Source organism: Oncorhynchus mykiss, chromosome 1 (genome assembly GCF_057628025.1).
Source record: "Oncorhynchus mykiss isolate SJ-2025 chromosome 1, ASM5762802v1, whole genome shotgun sequence".
Lineage (NCBI taxonomy): Eukaryota > Metazoa > Chordata > Actinopteri > Salmoniformes > Salmonidae > Oncorhynchus > Oncorhynchus mykiss.
Window position 1 is genome coordinate 76,358,802 of NC_143022.1, and position 15,767 is coordinate 76,374,568.

The 15,767-nt window shown below is 41.1% G+C and overlaps 1 protein-coding gene across 4 annotated transcripts in view; it reads right to left on the reverse strand.

Annotated features, from left to right (window-relative positions):
• Positions 1-1,367: 1,367 nt before the first annotated feature.
• Positions 1,368-15,767, reverse strand: part of LOC110528926 (cGMP-dependent protein kinase 1) — a 149,775-nt gene continuing 135,375 nt past the window's right edge. For 2 of the 4 annotated variants that reach the window (XM_036984926.2, XM_021611105.3), the window contains exons 10-18: positions 6,091-6,187; positions 5,346-5,485; positions 5,137-5,226; positions 4,257-4,398; positions 3,980-4,143; positions 3,753-3,875; positions 3,157-3,219; positions 3,005-3,071; positions 1,368-2,914 (exon numbers count right to left, since the gene is read on the reverse strand). In XM_036984926.2, coding sequence (XP_036840821.1) covers positions 2,816-2,914; positions 3,005-3,071; positions 3,157-3,219; positions 3,753-3,875; positions 3,980-4,143; positions 4,257-4,398; positions 5,137-5,226; positions 5,346-5,485; positions 6,091-6,187 — 985 coding nt within the window. In that variant the 3' untranslated portion in view covers positions 1,368-2,815. The remainder of the gene's footprint in view (positions 2,915-3,004; positions 3,072-3,156; positions 3,220-3,752; positions 3,876-3,979; positions 4,144-4,256; positions 4,399-5,136; positions 5,227-5,345; positions 5,486-6,090; positions 6,188-15,767) is intronic. The other 2 variants (XM_090240407.1, XM_036984929.2) reach the window with 1 other exon arrangement.

The window sequence follows — 15,767 nt, forward strand, 5'->3', positions numbered from 1 at the left end:
TGACAGCGCTAAGCATTCCCTCTCAATTTAACAAACCAGCTGTGCCGAAAACTGCTAATCATCTTTGCCATCTCTTTATCTGATTGAAGCGGTCATTCTAAGTGGTGGTTTATCCATCACATTGACATGTGAGTTTCTGTGCCCATTATCCACAAAGCGTCTCAGAGTAGAAATCTGATCTAGGATTAGGTCCCAACCTGTCTATATAGTCTTATTCATTATGATCTAAATGAGAAACTGATCCTAGATTAGCACTCATACTCTGAGAGGCTTTGTGGATAAGGGCCCAGGTCTCAGTCTTCAGGTGCAACGACTCACTATCATGTCCAAAGGAGAGTGTACACATAATGCAGTCAGTGTTTCTACTTTGTTTCCATACCATGTGCACTCAGGTTAGGCTACATATCCCTTAAATCTATCTTTTTGTAAAGGGTGAAAAGGAGCAAAATACTGTTTTATACAGACTTTCAGTTGTTGTCTACAGTGTTTTTTATTTGATTGTAAAAAAATATATATATATATAGATATATATATATATATATATATATATATATATATATGGAAAGCAGCCATCTAGGAGACAGTGTGACAACAGATGTAATGTTATGAGTCGCTTACTGTTCATGCAGTATTGAAATTATGACATGATTTTATTTGGGATGCCATTGATTTAAGGCACTTGCATTGTTCTACTGATGATGAATGATTACTGGGGTTGGACAGTCAGGTACTGAACCACAAGTGTAGAGAAAATTATGAATCATTACTGGGGTTGGACAGTCAGGTACTGAACCACAAGTGTAGAGAAAATTATGAATCATTACTGGGGTTGGACAGTCAGGTACTGAACCACAAGTGTAGAGAAAATGATGAATCATTACTGGGGTTGGACAGTCAGGTACTGAACCACAAGTGTAGAGAAAATGATGAATCATTACTGGGGTTGGACAGTCAGGTACTGAACCACAAGTGTAGAGAAAATTATGAATCATTACTGGGGTTGGACAGTCAGGTACTGAACCACAAGTGTAGAGAAAATGATGAATGAATGATTAGCGTTACTCTTAAAACATAACCATGTTGGTTGTCCAGTCCACCAACTGTTTTACAAAAACGTTTTTTAAAATAGAGCTACTACAAAATATGACTGCACACTTCATACTTATGACAACAAGGAACAAGGACAACAAGGAATAGTAATCGGTTGCTGACTGCTCTTTTATGTATGTATCATTGTCCTCTGGAGTTGACGTTGACTTGTATGAACTAAACACGGGGAATCAACACAAGTGTCAAATATTAAACAGACTGTCACTTAAGTTTACAAACCAACACAATTCTCTAGAGAAAGAAAGCAAGTGCATTACAAAGTAATCAAGCACTTTAATATCAATACACAGTAACAATAACCAGTGCTCATAACATTTCATCCATTCAAATTGAATTCAGCACCTGTATTTACAATACTGTAGAAACGGCAGCACTGAAGGCATTAAAATTCCATTAGAACTGGTAAATTAAACTACTGTGGTGTGAAAATGGGACTTACCTATTTAAAGGGATGGTATTTATATTGATTGGTTAGCAACTACATGATGAAATAGCAACTCATAGGATGTGAATGTCAGACATTTGCAACATGTAAGGTCGATGTGTAGCTAAGAGCATAGAGTAGACTTTCAAAATAAATCTTTATTATCTGATCGCTCATTGCCTGTGAAATGAAAGATGGTCCGAGGATCTTCACCGTTGTGGTTGTTGATGAAGTTTGTTAATAACAACATAATAACAAATTGCTTTCCAGAAATGAGGGATGAATATGTGTGACTGATTACATTTGTAAGCAGGACATTTGAAAGGTCATCATTTTTCCATCAGAAGCACAGAACAAAAAGGTTGCTTTTTTTTTAAGCTAACTAGCTGCTGCATACAGTGTACATGAGTAAAGCAGATGAGTGTAGCAGCCTATGTGCATGTGTGAGAATGTAACTTCAAATGATATGTACATATACTCTGTGGTTCTAAAAGTAATATTAAGGACAAACAGTAACATTCTGGTTCGTCATGAGCACTTGGTACCTGTTTGGCTTGTCAGACTCAGTGTTAAGATTCTGTATCCCTATTGAGGAGGTCCAGGTACCAGATACTGTAGGTACTAGGTACTGCTGAGCCAAACCTCAGGAACCAGCTATAGTAATAGAAGTCTTGGAGAGAAAACAGGGTGCAGAGGGGAAGCCTTCCAAACATGGACCCAGCCTGTCTGTTTGTGTCTGTAGGAGCAGTGCAGGTCTGTAGCCGCAACAGAAAACTCATCTTCCACCCTATATTATTAACTTTTTTTATCGTTCCTTATAGTGTCCTTACACTCTCACATATATTGTACACACACTCAGTCTCACACGCGCTCTCTGCTAAAGGAAAAGGCATTATTGTAGCTCTAGGACTCTCTCTCTCTCTCTCTCTCTCTCTCTCTCTCTCTCTCTCTCTCTCTGTCTGTCTGTCTGTCTGTCTGTCTGTCTGTCTGTCTGTCTGTCTGTCTGTCTGTCTGTCTGTCTGTCTGTCTGTCTGTCTGTCTGTGTGTGTGTGTGTGTGTCTGTGTGAGAGAGAGAACACTGAGGATAAGGTCATTAAATTCTAGTCCCAGAGCCACGTATAGCGAAGGCATATCGGTGACCCACAGCGGTTGTGGTCCTCTTCCTCTCTTCCCCCTCTCCTCTTCCTATTTATCGCAGTCTTTAGAATTAAACTACATCAGGAAGTAGGCCCCCAGGCCAATGACAGAAGAGCATTTGGTATTGGGGGTGGGGGGTGACGTTTAAAAATCGTTGTCCCAGCCAGAGTTGTCATCTGGGGGAGGGTCTTCATTGTCCTCTGGGAAGCTGTCAAAGTTACTTGTGTCCGTCGATGATGTCACCTGATTGACAGACAAAGACAGACAGAGAATTGAACCACTTAAACTTCTTATGAAAGCAGCTTGCTGCTGAGATCTTTGTTTGTGACTTACATTAGGGATGATAGGGGGTGTCAGAGTTCCCTTCCGTAGACCTTCCCCATTAAAGCCCTCGAACCATCTGGAAATGTATAGAAACTGTTGTTGTAAACATCAAAATGTGGAAAGATGAGTAGAATAATATGGCTCCATATCCATGAACTTACTTGTGTTTTTGGATGTCTTTAACACCATTTTTCAAGTTTCCCAGTCTTTCTGAAGGATTGTCCCTAACATGGACACATCATGGTTAAATTCTCTACTTAAGACCAAATTATATTAAAGGTCCAATGCAGCCATTTTTATCTCAATATCAAATAATTTCTGGGTGACAATAAATTACATTAGTGTGATTGTTTTCAATTAAAATAGTCAAAAAGTTACAAAAATAACTTCTTAGCAAAGAGGATTTTTTTCAGGAAAGAATTTTGCTAGGACTGTCTGGGAGTGGTCTGAGTGGGGACAGGAAAACTGAAAAGAGAGGTTCAAAACTCTCTTTCTTATTGGTCTATTAACTAATTTACTGTATGTTGATGTCGCCATGTAAGGCCAAAACTCCGTCCCACCAAAACAGAAATTTCAGGTGGTCTTTTCAAACAAATCTTACACTAACAGGGCATTATCATACTTTTTACAATTTCACAGTATTTTTCCAACCTCGTAGTGTGGAAATATATATAAAATACAGGAAAATCACGTTTTTGATTACATTGAGCATTTAAACAGCAATTGTTGAGGGTGGACCAAATGGTTTGCGACTCACCTGCATAGTTTTTTTATTAAGTTGGCAGCGTTTTTGGTAATCTTCTTTGGAAACTCAATCATGTCAATGCCCCTCAGGATGATGTTATAGGTCTTCATGGGATCAGGGCCAGAGAAGGGAGGGCTGGAAGACCGGGGTAGAAGTAGACGATAACATTTCTCCCAATCTAAATTTACATCTAGCCTTACACTTTAATTTAAGAGTAATTATCAGGTTTGTCTGTATACCTGCCGGTGAGGAGCTCAAACATGAGGATTCCTAGAGACCAGTAGTCGGCTGAGATGTCATGGCCTTTGTTCAGAATGATCTCTGGTGCCACGTATTCTGGTGTTCCACAGAACGTCCACGTTTTCTTCCCAAACCCTATCTTCTTGGCAAAGCCAAAGTCCACCTAAACAAAGAACATGGGAAAATACATTATTAGTGGCAACCTGCAGCGTTAATAGTTCAAAGGGTTAGAGGTTTGAGCCATCAAGCTTTGAATCCACAATGTGTGTCCCTTACTAGCTTGGCGTAGCCCCTATGGTCCAGTATAAGGTTCTCTGGTTTGAGGTCTCTGTAGATGATGCCTTTGGAATGCAGGTAGGCAAATGCTTCCACCACACAAGCTGTGTAGAACCTAGTGGTGGAGTCCTCAAACGAACCCCTGGAGAAGGAAGTGACAATAATCACTAAAATGACCATAATATTTCAGACAAGCCCCTCTTCCACAGACTCACTGAAACACATGTGAGGCACAATGAAATGAGTTGAAATATTGGCCTAACAAGCTGACTAGGCCTGGCCACTTTGCGTGCACGAGCGTTGCAAAATAAATGTACACATGCATGTTATTCTATTATTTCATTCAAACCGGTCGCGGGTGTCAACGGGAGTCTGCGTAGCCAGGCGCTAAACTAAAACTTGGTTTTACTTTAGAAGCTTGACACGCTGCAAGTCCCACTTCTCAAAACTCTTTTCACGAGCATACTTACCCACGTGGGTGATTGAAAGATGAACGGGTAGAGAAAATCAAAAGAACTAACTAACAAAAAAAAAACTAACTAGGTTTCCCCTTTTACCTGTGGATTAATTGTCGGAGTAGAGAACACATGATTTTGTATGACTCAAAATGGGTCAAAATTCTACAAAGACACTGCAAAAATAGGACCATATGCATTTCAGGTAAAATAACAAAACAATGTTTATCTCCCAGGACAAATTAACTAGCAACAGCAAGCTAGCTAAATGTCCATGAATGTCTCATGTGTGTTTTGACCTGTCCCCAAATTAATATAGTTGATCCACAGTTGGTTTTGGTATTTTAACCTGCGTGTCATGAATGAGTGTGGTGGACAAAAGCAACATGCGCACAATGGTGGTTTGGTCAAAGTATAACACTCACCGGTCTCTAAGAATGGTCCACAGCTCTCCTCCCAGACAAGCCTCCATCAGCATGTAGAGATACTTACTGTCCTTAAACGTCCTGTACAGTCTGAATTTGAAACACAGAGCACAAAGATATCAAGACAGTAGCGAGGGGAGGGTGGGTCCTCTGCAGTTTCACTATGAATTAAAAGTGTCTGTGGACAGGTGTTGCATGAGTGTATCTACCTGACAATGAAGTCAGAATGGGCCTCCTGCATGATGAGTTTCTCAGAGCGGATATGCTCCTGCTGCCGCGTGTCCACGATGTGACGCTTCTTCAGGATCTTCATGGCAAAAGTCTTCAACTCATCACTCTTCAGCTGGACCTGTTGACACAGGAGAGAGGAGAGCACTGTTAGCTGTAGGCAACAGTTCAATGAGACATCAATGCAATTCAACGTAAGTTGCAGCTTAGTGTGGACTTCCTACATTTGTCGCTAGATTCTAGAAGACTGAACAGTCCCTTTACCAGTCAGAATGTTGAATTAACTGTCTGCTGAGTTCGCCCTTTTACCGTTGGAAATTATAGTCAAAATATCCGTAAGACAGTATTATTAAACCGACTTCAATATACAGGTCTCTGTGCATGGCTCGGCTCTCATGGTTTGTTTGTTCATAATCTGAGGCAGGTGCACATCATGTAAATACATTCAGACGATGCATGCATATTAACCGCACTTGTGCAGGTGTTTACATGGTTTTGCGCATGTGCCAGGTGATGGAAATTGCAACGGCAGTACCAGCATTTTAAAAAGTCAGTTTAACAATACTTTTCTGTGGATATTTTGTCTCATGTTTTGCACATGAACCATTGAAGTGGACAACTGGCAGAGTAAATTGAAATGACAGCTTACTCAACCTTTTGGCTACACATTAAGCAATAGCTTGCTATTAGGTCAGGAGGCCGACATATGGCAGTTGTGGTTCCTACCAGCTCTACGCGGCCGAAGCCACCAACCCCCAGTGTGTCAATGATGTTGAAGTCAGCCAGATTGAGGATGGAGAAGAAAGCGTTCTCTGCTTCGTACCTGCAGGGACAGAAAACAAGGACATGTTAACTTTGAGGTAGTACATATTTTTTACTTATTTTAATTCTACACTGATTACAGATGGTGGAATCTCTGGCCAATCATTGGCATTGATCAACTAACTAACAGGTAGAAAAAACACCTGCAGTACTCCAGACCTGTTTAATGTCCTGAGTCCTCACAACACAGAACCTCCCTCTCCCCTGTCTGTTCCCATTTCACCAGAGACGGAGGGGGACAGAAGTCACATGAGATGACTCCTCTAGAACCAAATGGCTAGGCCGGTCACTCTCAGTGTTCTCTCTGGTTACTGCGGGCCTTATCAGCTCAGTAGTGTGATCGAGAGGATCAGGACAGATAGAGGCCTGAGGATAAAGGGTTACTGGGTCAACACCTTCAGCCTCAGATGCATGCCAAAACAATCACTGTGACTGTGGACTGGTTCATACTTTTCCATGTGAAAGGGGAGAGAGCAAGGACAGCAGCATCACAGCGATTGCAAATTTCACACCTGTCCAGCTACATTAACCCATACTGGAATTTTTCCTGGACTATGTGACATTACCAGGAAACATCTGGGCCCTAGTGATGAGCTCCAATCACAGACCTCCTTACTGGAGGGCAATTATGTTTATGATGATGACTCTGTTTGTGGTCTTCTCCACAGTCTCACATGTAGAAGGTGTTGTCTAGAAGGTGTTGTCGATGGAATCAACTCTGCCAGTTGGTACAACTGTCTGTCTGTCTGCCCTGTTTCCCAGAAAAAGGACATGTTTAGCAGGGGCAGTGAGGCCCACTTGTCAATGAGCACTGAGCACTGAGCACAGATCTATTGGGCTTCACTAGGCTCTCCTTTCATCACTCTGGTCTACTCTACCCATCTCCTGGAACACAGCCCAGACTGCACTCAAAAAAGGGTGGCCCATTTACAGCTCAGGGTGACTGACAGCTGACCCCTCTCCCTGTCAAGAGTTTCACAAGTCAAGGGGTGACAGCGAGGCCCATTTGTCCCTGAGCACTGAGTACTGAACACGGCTCTATTGGGCTTCACCAGCATCTCCTTTCATCACTCCCCTCTATTCTACCCATCTCCTGGAACACAGCCCAGACTACACTCCAAAGAGGGTGGCTGACAGCTTACCCCTCCCACTGTCAAGAGTTTTACCATTCAAGGGTGATGGGTAAGGCCAAGAGATTTTCCTGACCAAGTAACCTGAGAAGGGAAGCGTTATAGCTCATTTCAGACCTACCTCAGTCATAAGCTAATTTGATTGTAAGACTAGTTTATGACCACAAGATGGTGACGTTGTACCATTGTCATCACAGGTAAAGGAAGTTCAACTTAACTCTTATTTGTGTGTAACCTTTATTTAGGTAAGTCAGTTAAGAACAAAGTCTTATTTACAATGATGGCTTATCCCGGCCAAACCCGGACGACACTGGGCCAATTGTGCGCCGCAGTATGAGACTCCCAATCACGGCCGGATGTGATTCAGCCTGGGTTCAAAACCAGGGACTGTAGTGTCGCCTCTTGCACTGAGAAGCAGTGCCTTAGACCGCTGCGCCACTTGGGAGCCCATTTCAGTAGTTGAGAATGGAAGAAAGAAGAAATAAATTAAAATGTATAGACTTATGTGGAGGCTCCTCAGGGGAGGAAGGGGAGGACCTTATTGAATTTCATAAAAATAAAAATAGTAAAACATTAAAATAGTTATGCTTTTTAAATAAAACTATACTAAATATATTCACTTCACCAAATAATTGATTAAAACACACTGTTTTGCAATGAAGATCTACAGTATCCTCAGCAGCACTCAGTAGGGTAGCACTATCGTGTAGCCGGAGGACAGCTGTTCTCCTCTGTTCTGTCCTCCTCTGGGTACATTGACTTCAATAGAAAACCTAGGAGGCTCATGGTTCTCACCCACTTACACAGTAATTATGACAACTTCTGGAGGACGTCCTCCAACCTATCAGAGCTCTTGCAGCATGAACTGACATGTTGTCACCCAATGAAAGGATCAGTTTTCTTCGCCTAGTCACAGATAGCTGATGTGTTCTGCACTTAAGTCCGCAAGCAAAGGGAAAAGGTGAGAGGAGGAGAGAGTGTAGATCGTTGTGACATGGAATTATGTATACTGTACAATGAGCAAAGTGATCATGCTGTTTTAATGTGGCTGCTATGAAAGTGAACTGTGTTCGCGTGTGATCAGTGGTGTATTCACTCCGCTGATTGTGTTGAAAAACATTTCTTAAACGGAAGCAAATGGAACGAAACAGGGATAAACATATCTGAATTTGTCCAGAGAAACTTTAATTTGCAACTGTTGGACTAATGATTACACCCTAGATCAGCTAGATGCAGACAAGAGTGTGCCAGGCGGTATTGAATGTCCCTGTCTGTCACCTTGATTAATAAAAATTATCTTGACCTGTGCACCTACGCTGTAAATTGTCAATCATAGGCTAGGCTGTAGCAACCACATGATGGGTACAGGGAAAATTATAGTATCATGTCTAGCCTAAACCTATCGATGTTACATTGAGCTGGATGAATGGAATATGAATGACAGTCATCCAACATGATGTAATAGAAATAAGGCCATGCTCATAAAAAATGATCCTCCCTCATCTTAAAAGGCACAAACCGCCACTGATCGAACTGCAGAAAATTGTACATATACATAAAAACAATCAGTTCATCTATACAAGTGTGATGAAAAAATACACACACTAGTGTTAAGAGCATTGGGCCAGTAACCGAAAGGTCACAGGTTTAAACCCCAGAGCCGACTCGGTGAAATAAAAAAGACACTTAACCTTAATTGCTCCTCTAAGTAACTCTAGATAAGAGCATCTGCTAAATTACTCAAATGTATAACCCGCACATGGGTCATTAAATATTGTGTGGATGACATCTAATTGCGATTTTTTTTTTGAGACAGATATTGCAATTGTGATTAGAAATAGCAATATTTAAACACTTGGCGAAAACTTGGTAATTCCATCAGACATGGTTAAAACAACTGTCAAGCTAGAAAGCATCACTTCTAAAGTGAAATACGATCATATTAATGCATACATACTCTGCTAATCTTTTCCAACATTGTTATAGGCTACAAATGATAGTATATAGGATTATTAACATGATCATCCAAATAGACTCACCAGCCAGTTTATTAGGTACACCACCCCTTTCAGTTTATTAGGTACACCACCCCTTTCAGTTTATTAGGTACACCACCCCTTTCATGAAAATCGTTCACTCCTACAGACAGTGAGTCACATGGCTTGCTATGTAAAGCAGGCAGACAGGCATTTAGGCATTCAGTTACTGTTTGATTGAATGTTAGAATGGGCAAAACTAGTGACCTAGCGACTTTGAGCGTGGAATGATCGTAGGTGCCAGGCGCGCCAGATACAGTATCTGAGAAACGGCCCCCCTCATGGGCTTTTCGCGCACAACAGTGTCTAGGGTTTATAGACAATGGTGCGACAAACAAAAAACATCCAGTCAGAGCCAGTCCTGTGGGCGAAAACAGCTTGTTGATGATATATTTTAATGTGGTCACCACAAATCTGAGGTAATTTCTGCACAACACTTGCATGTGGATGACATCGGTTTGCTTGTAGCCGAAATACTGCCATAGGCCTACTCTGAAGATGCGCCCTTCTTTGGCAGCAAATCGACACGATGCACACACAGGTCCTCACCAGCGTGTAACTGTGCAGAGAGTGAGAGAGCCTGTTTGTGATTGGTCAGCATCATCTGTGCATGTAGAGAGTGAATGAACAAAGACTAGCGCATCTCATTGGAGGAGGCACCATAATCTAGTTTTTGTTGTGTTAAGGGATGGATAAAAAGGTACAGAATGGTTACCTGGAGGAAAATGGGGGAGGGTCATGCTTTTTACATTTCAGTTAAGGAGAGGGTTTAAAATCTAGTTTTTTAAATCTAGTCATTTGTAATTGATTAAATGTCAATATGTATCACTGTTTTAGAATTAGTTGCTTATTAGGCTATACTGTATATCGTGTGCCCAATGCTGCGACTCATCTCTGATTCTCCGCTGGGCGCGCAATATCAAGTGCACCTATAGGTCATTTAGTGTGGTCTCAGTCAAATGATCCATAGCCTATAGGCTATAGGCTACGAAGTGCATACTCCTAGAAGCACAGAGCAAAGTTATATCTTTAATATATCTGCTCGGATGGTGTAAATAAAACTAGTCTGCATTACATACTGCAATTGATATTCCAACCCCGAGCCCCGGCCTGCTCTGCTCTTGCTGATCAAAAACCTTTTTGTGTGCTGCCTAACCAATGCTGTGTTGTGTAGACCTACAGCGGCAGTTCAGGAAGCGAGTCAAAGGCTTCTTCCGAAAATACATTTTTGATATTGCGCACAGACTAGCCTATAGACTGTGTTCTGAACAGTTTGAAAAGGAGAGCACAAAGTTGAGAAGGAGGACCAGAGGTCAACTTTGATAGCTTGCTACTACTAGAATTGATTTGATTAAAAACAATATGACCTCACAATAAGCCAAATTTGAGTAACTTACATTGATTGGGGTTCTAAAACAAAACATTGGAAATGGACAGCTTATGGTGTTGAATACATCGGAAATGGACAGCTTATGGTGTTGAAAGTAGATGCCAACATGTAATGCCAACGTGTTTCAAGCTGACCACCACTGTCCCTGTTCACAAGAGCTCCAAGGAAACCGGCTGGTCACGACACACATCTACACTATCATCCCAGACACCCTAGACCCACTCCAATTCGCATACTGTCCCATCAGATCCACAGATGACGCAATCTCAAGTGCACTGCCCTCTCCCACCTGGACAAGATGGGAAATAACTATGAGAATAATGTTAATATTTACAGCTCAGCGTTCAACAACATAGTCCCCTCCAAGCTCATCACCAAGCTAGGGATCCTGGGACTAAACCCCTCCCTCTGCAACTGCATACGGGACTTCCTGATGGGTCGACCCCAGGAGGTGAGGGTAGGCAACAATACCCCCGCCACGCTGACCTACAACACGGGGGACCCTTTACTCCCTGTTCACCCTCGACAGGCGTGGCCGCGTACGACTCCAACACCATCATCAAGTTTGCTGACGACACAACAGTGCACATCGCCGGCGATGAGTCAGCCTAAAGGGAGGAGGTCAGAGACTTAGCAGTGTGGTGCCAGGACAACAACCTCTCCCTCAATGTCAGTAAGACCAAGCAGCTGATCGTGGACTACAGGAGAAAGAGGGGAGAGCACACCCCCATCCACATTGACGGGGCTGTTGTGGAGCGGGTCCTTGGCATCCACATCACTAAGGACTTAACATGGTCCACATACAGTACATGCGCACAGTCGTGAAAAGGGCACGGAAGCACCTCTTTCCCTTCAGGAGGCTGAAAAGATTAGTCAAGATTCTCAAAAGATGCACCATCGAGAGCATCTTGACTGGCTGCATCATCGCTTGGTATGGCAATTACACCACCTTTGAACACAAAGTGCTACAATGGGTGGTGCACACAGTCCAGTACATCACTGGGGCCAAGCCCCCTGCCATTCAGGACCTTTATATCAGGCGGTGTCGAAAAACTGGCAAGGACCCTAGTCACCCAAGTCATAGACTGCTCACTCTGCTACCATCTGGCAAAAGGTAACAAAGCATCAGCTCTTGGACCAACAGGCTCAGAGACAGCTTCTACACCCAAGCCATAAGATTGCTAAATAGCCAGACTGCTAAATAATCAATTAATGAACTATCTGCTCTGACTCTATCTTGCACTGACCCTATGCACACTAACGAGACTTTATTTACACACCATGTACACACGCTCTCTCACACATACACACACACACTTGCTGCTGTTACTCTGTTCATTATTTTACTCTTATTATTATCTATCCGGATGCCTAGTCACTTTACCCTGCCTTCATGTACATATCTACCTCAAGTACCTTGTATCTCTGCACATTGATCTGGTACTGGTACTCCCTGTATATACTGTAGCTCCATTCTTATGTATTTTATTTAATTCCTCTTCTGTTAGTTACTAGTTATTTTGTACAAATTTTTACTCTGCATAATTGGGTAAGGTCCATAATCAAGCATTTCACTGTAAAGTCCAGATCAGTTGTATTCGGAGCGTTTAATAAATACAATGTGATTTGATTTGATTTGATTTGATAAATAGCCTACCTCCATGTCAGTTAAGTTAAAACCAAAACTCATATTCAGGGGGTACGCCATAGGCCTACATTTCATTAAAGAAAATGGGGCAAAGCACCCTTGTTAGCTTAAGATTTTGAAGAAAATAAAACTGATTATATCTGATTATATAAATCTGATTATATAAAGTGATCTATAACAGAGCTTTGGTCCGCAAAGCTTTATCCCAGAAACAAGCTGTGAATACGCAGGAAAGACGTTACTTTCTTTGACATTCAGAGGCTGAGCTACAACCTTCTATAGCCGAGGAGGCAAAAAATAGACATTGCTTGGGAAATAATCTAATTCTGTCACTATCAAGTGATTAAGTGACTATTCACTTTCTGTACAAAAGCCAGATAGCTTTTAGGGAAAAACTTGAGTGACCTTCTCTCGTTGGGGTTAAGCCACAGAAGAAGAATAGCCAGCAGTTAATAGCCAGCCTCCATTTTTTTTGGCATCAGTAGTTCTACTCTGTCTGGGGTGAAAAGAAATGCCTAACTTTTGAAAGCGCCATGCTCAGATTCCAAATGATGCTTCAGATGTAATTATTTGCAAACAGGGATAGTTTGGTTTAAAACAAGACACACTGATTTGGCATTGGAGAAATATGATAAGATGAACACATAGGCCACACATAGGCCTATCTCTCTGTCCATTCTTAGCCTGTAATTTTGGTCATTTTTGTGGTATTAAAAAATATTCTGCTGATATGTAAAATGACGTAGAATTGCATGACATTTTTATAAAAGGCAATTTTTTTCTCGGACCTGCAAATACAACGATAGATTCATGCAATGCTTTTACTATAAAGGAGATCTTTCCACCCCTACTCTTGTCCACGGTCTGTGAACCCACAACCTTCTGGCCCACAGCCCTGTGTGCTATCAAAATTCCTGCGTTGCCATGTAATGCTTACGGGACGAAGAACTGTTTCTAAAATTGCATATCTAAGGCTTTGGTCTTTCCAAGAAGGGCGGGTAAACATTAGACATCTTCTCTGCTATCCACTTTGTTTTAATTATTATTTTAGGTATAGGGGAGGGTCACTTGTTTTCTTTCTAGTCTTTATTATAAATAATATTCACTCTCTAACATTGTCAAAGCAAGAAGAAAATCGCAGCCTCTTGCTATATGGATATTGCAATTGCAATTTCTATCTGAATTTGATTAATCGTGCAGTCCTATTTCAACCACATAAAATATTAATCCAAGCAGAACAAATATTTCTTCTATTTTCGGGTTAGGGTCGGGTGAGGGCCTCAGATTTTCACTTTATCACATAATAGTCGGACGGTTGCGGAAGGGTTATCAGAAATTGCAGGCAGGTGAACAAACAGCTGACCCATGCACCACTTATACTCCCATTTCTTGCAAATCTGACCAAATTCATTTTGAAAGATGAGATCCTTTATGAGATACAACAATAGAACACAAGCATTTGTATTGTATAGCAGTGGTGGAAAAAGTACTCAATTGTCATACTTGAGTAAAAGTAAACATACTTCAGTAGAAAATTACTCAAGTAAAAGTGAAAGTCACCCGGTAAAACACTACTTGAGTAAAAGTCTAAAAGGATTTGGTTTAAAATATACTTAAGTTTCAAAAGTAAATGGAATTGCTAAAATGTACTTATGTATCAAAAGTATAAACCATAAGCAAACCAGACGGCACCATTTAACAAAAACAATTGACGGATAGCCAGGGGCACACTCCAACACTCAGACATAATTTACAAGCATTTGTGTTTAGTGAGTCTGCCAGATCAGAGGCAGTAGGAATATTCTCTTGAAAAGTGTGTGAATTGGACCATTTTCTAATCAAAATGTGAGAAGTACTTTTGGGTGTCAGGGAAAATGTATGGAGTAAAAAGTACATTATTTTCTTTAGGAATGTAGTGAAGTAAAAGTAAAAGTTGGCAAAAATATAAATAGTAAATTAAAGTACAGATACCCCAAAAAACTACTCACAGTGGGGCAAAAAAGTATTTAGTCAGCCACCAATTGTGCAAGTTCTCCCACTTAAAAAGATGAGAGAGGCCTGTAATTTTTTGCTTGTTTGTAGGTGACCAAATACTTATTTTCCACCATAATTTGCAAATAAATTCATAAAAAATCCTACAATGTGATTGTCTGGATTTCTTTTCTCATTTTGTCTGTCGTAGTTGAAGTGTACCTATAATGAAAATTACAGGCCTCTCTCATCTTTTTAAGTGGGAGAACTTGCACAATTGGTGGCTGACTAAATACCCCACTGTTTGCCCCATTGTAAGTAGTACCTTCAAGTATTTTTACTTAAGTACTTTACACCACTGGTATACAACAACCTTGAATCCAACTGCACAACCAGGGATGGAAATATTGTTGAAAACATTACCAATGTATCATACTGGACACAATGCAGAAGATTGTACGGTGAGTTCCATGACAAAGACTCTATTCACTGTCTTACTCAGACATGGGCCTCACTACAGTGACCAACACACAGTAACTTTCTCCATTCTTATCTCTTTCCAGGATGTAAGCAAAACAGTAAAACATTATTTATATTTTGTACACAAAGAATATAATCTTCTGTAGTCCCCCCCCCAATATAAGAATTTCAGTATGAGAGAGGCTGACATTTCAAATGTACCATACGAGGTACACACAGCCAGGTATGGAATTACTGTATGTACTGTTTATAATAACATGTTTAAACATCATACAGACTTCCAACAAAGAACATAATACTACCAAGATAATTACCTGAAGTGTAATAAAATAACTATATTTCTGACATTAGTGGATTAGCGAACAGTAGACAGATAAGATCATAAAGAATTATGTCATTCTTGTCTGTGTGTGTGCGTGCACGAGTGTTTTGCTGGCTGTATGAGTGTTTGCCTGCATGTGTGTATCTGAATATGAGTGTATATAATGTATCAAACACTCAAGCCCCCATCTATTGCTCCAATGCTTCCTGAAGAGAGAGGGAGAGTGCTTCCCAAAGTCCCCCATGAGATCTTCTGATGGGACACAGCTGCCAGTACCTCCATTTTCATCACATCAGGGACTGGAGCCTGGAACAGACCAGACCCTTTCTATACTCGGTGTGTCCAAGCTCAAACACACTCAAAACTAAGTTGTAGGTTTTGCCTTTGTTACTAAACTCTGGATAGAAACACCTGCTTAAGTGACAGAAATGAATACAAATGTTCCACAAACTTTGTGGTTAGGATATTCCTTTATGTCAAAGGGAGAACTACCACCCTTACTGCATTGAGGAAATCATCAAATGATAAACAAAAAGTGTAGTGTTGAGGAAAAGGCAACTCTCCCTAATAGCGAGAAGCTGTAGTCAAGATGCAGTTGCCGTGT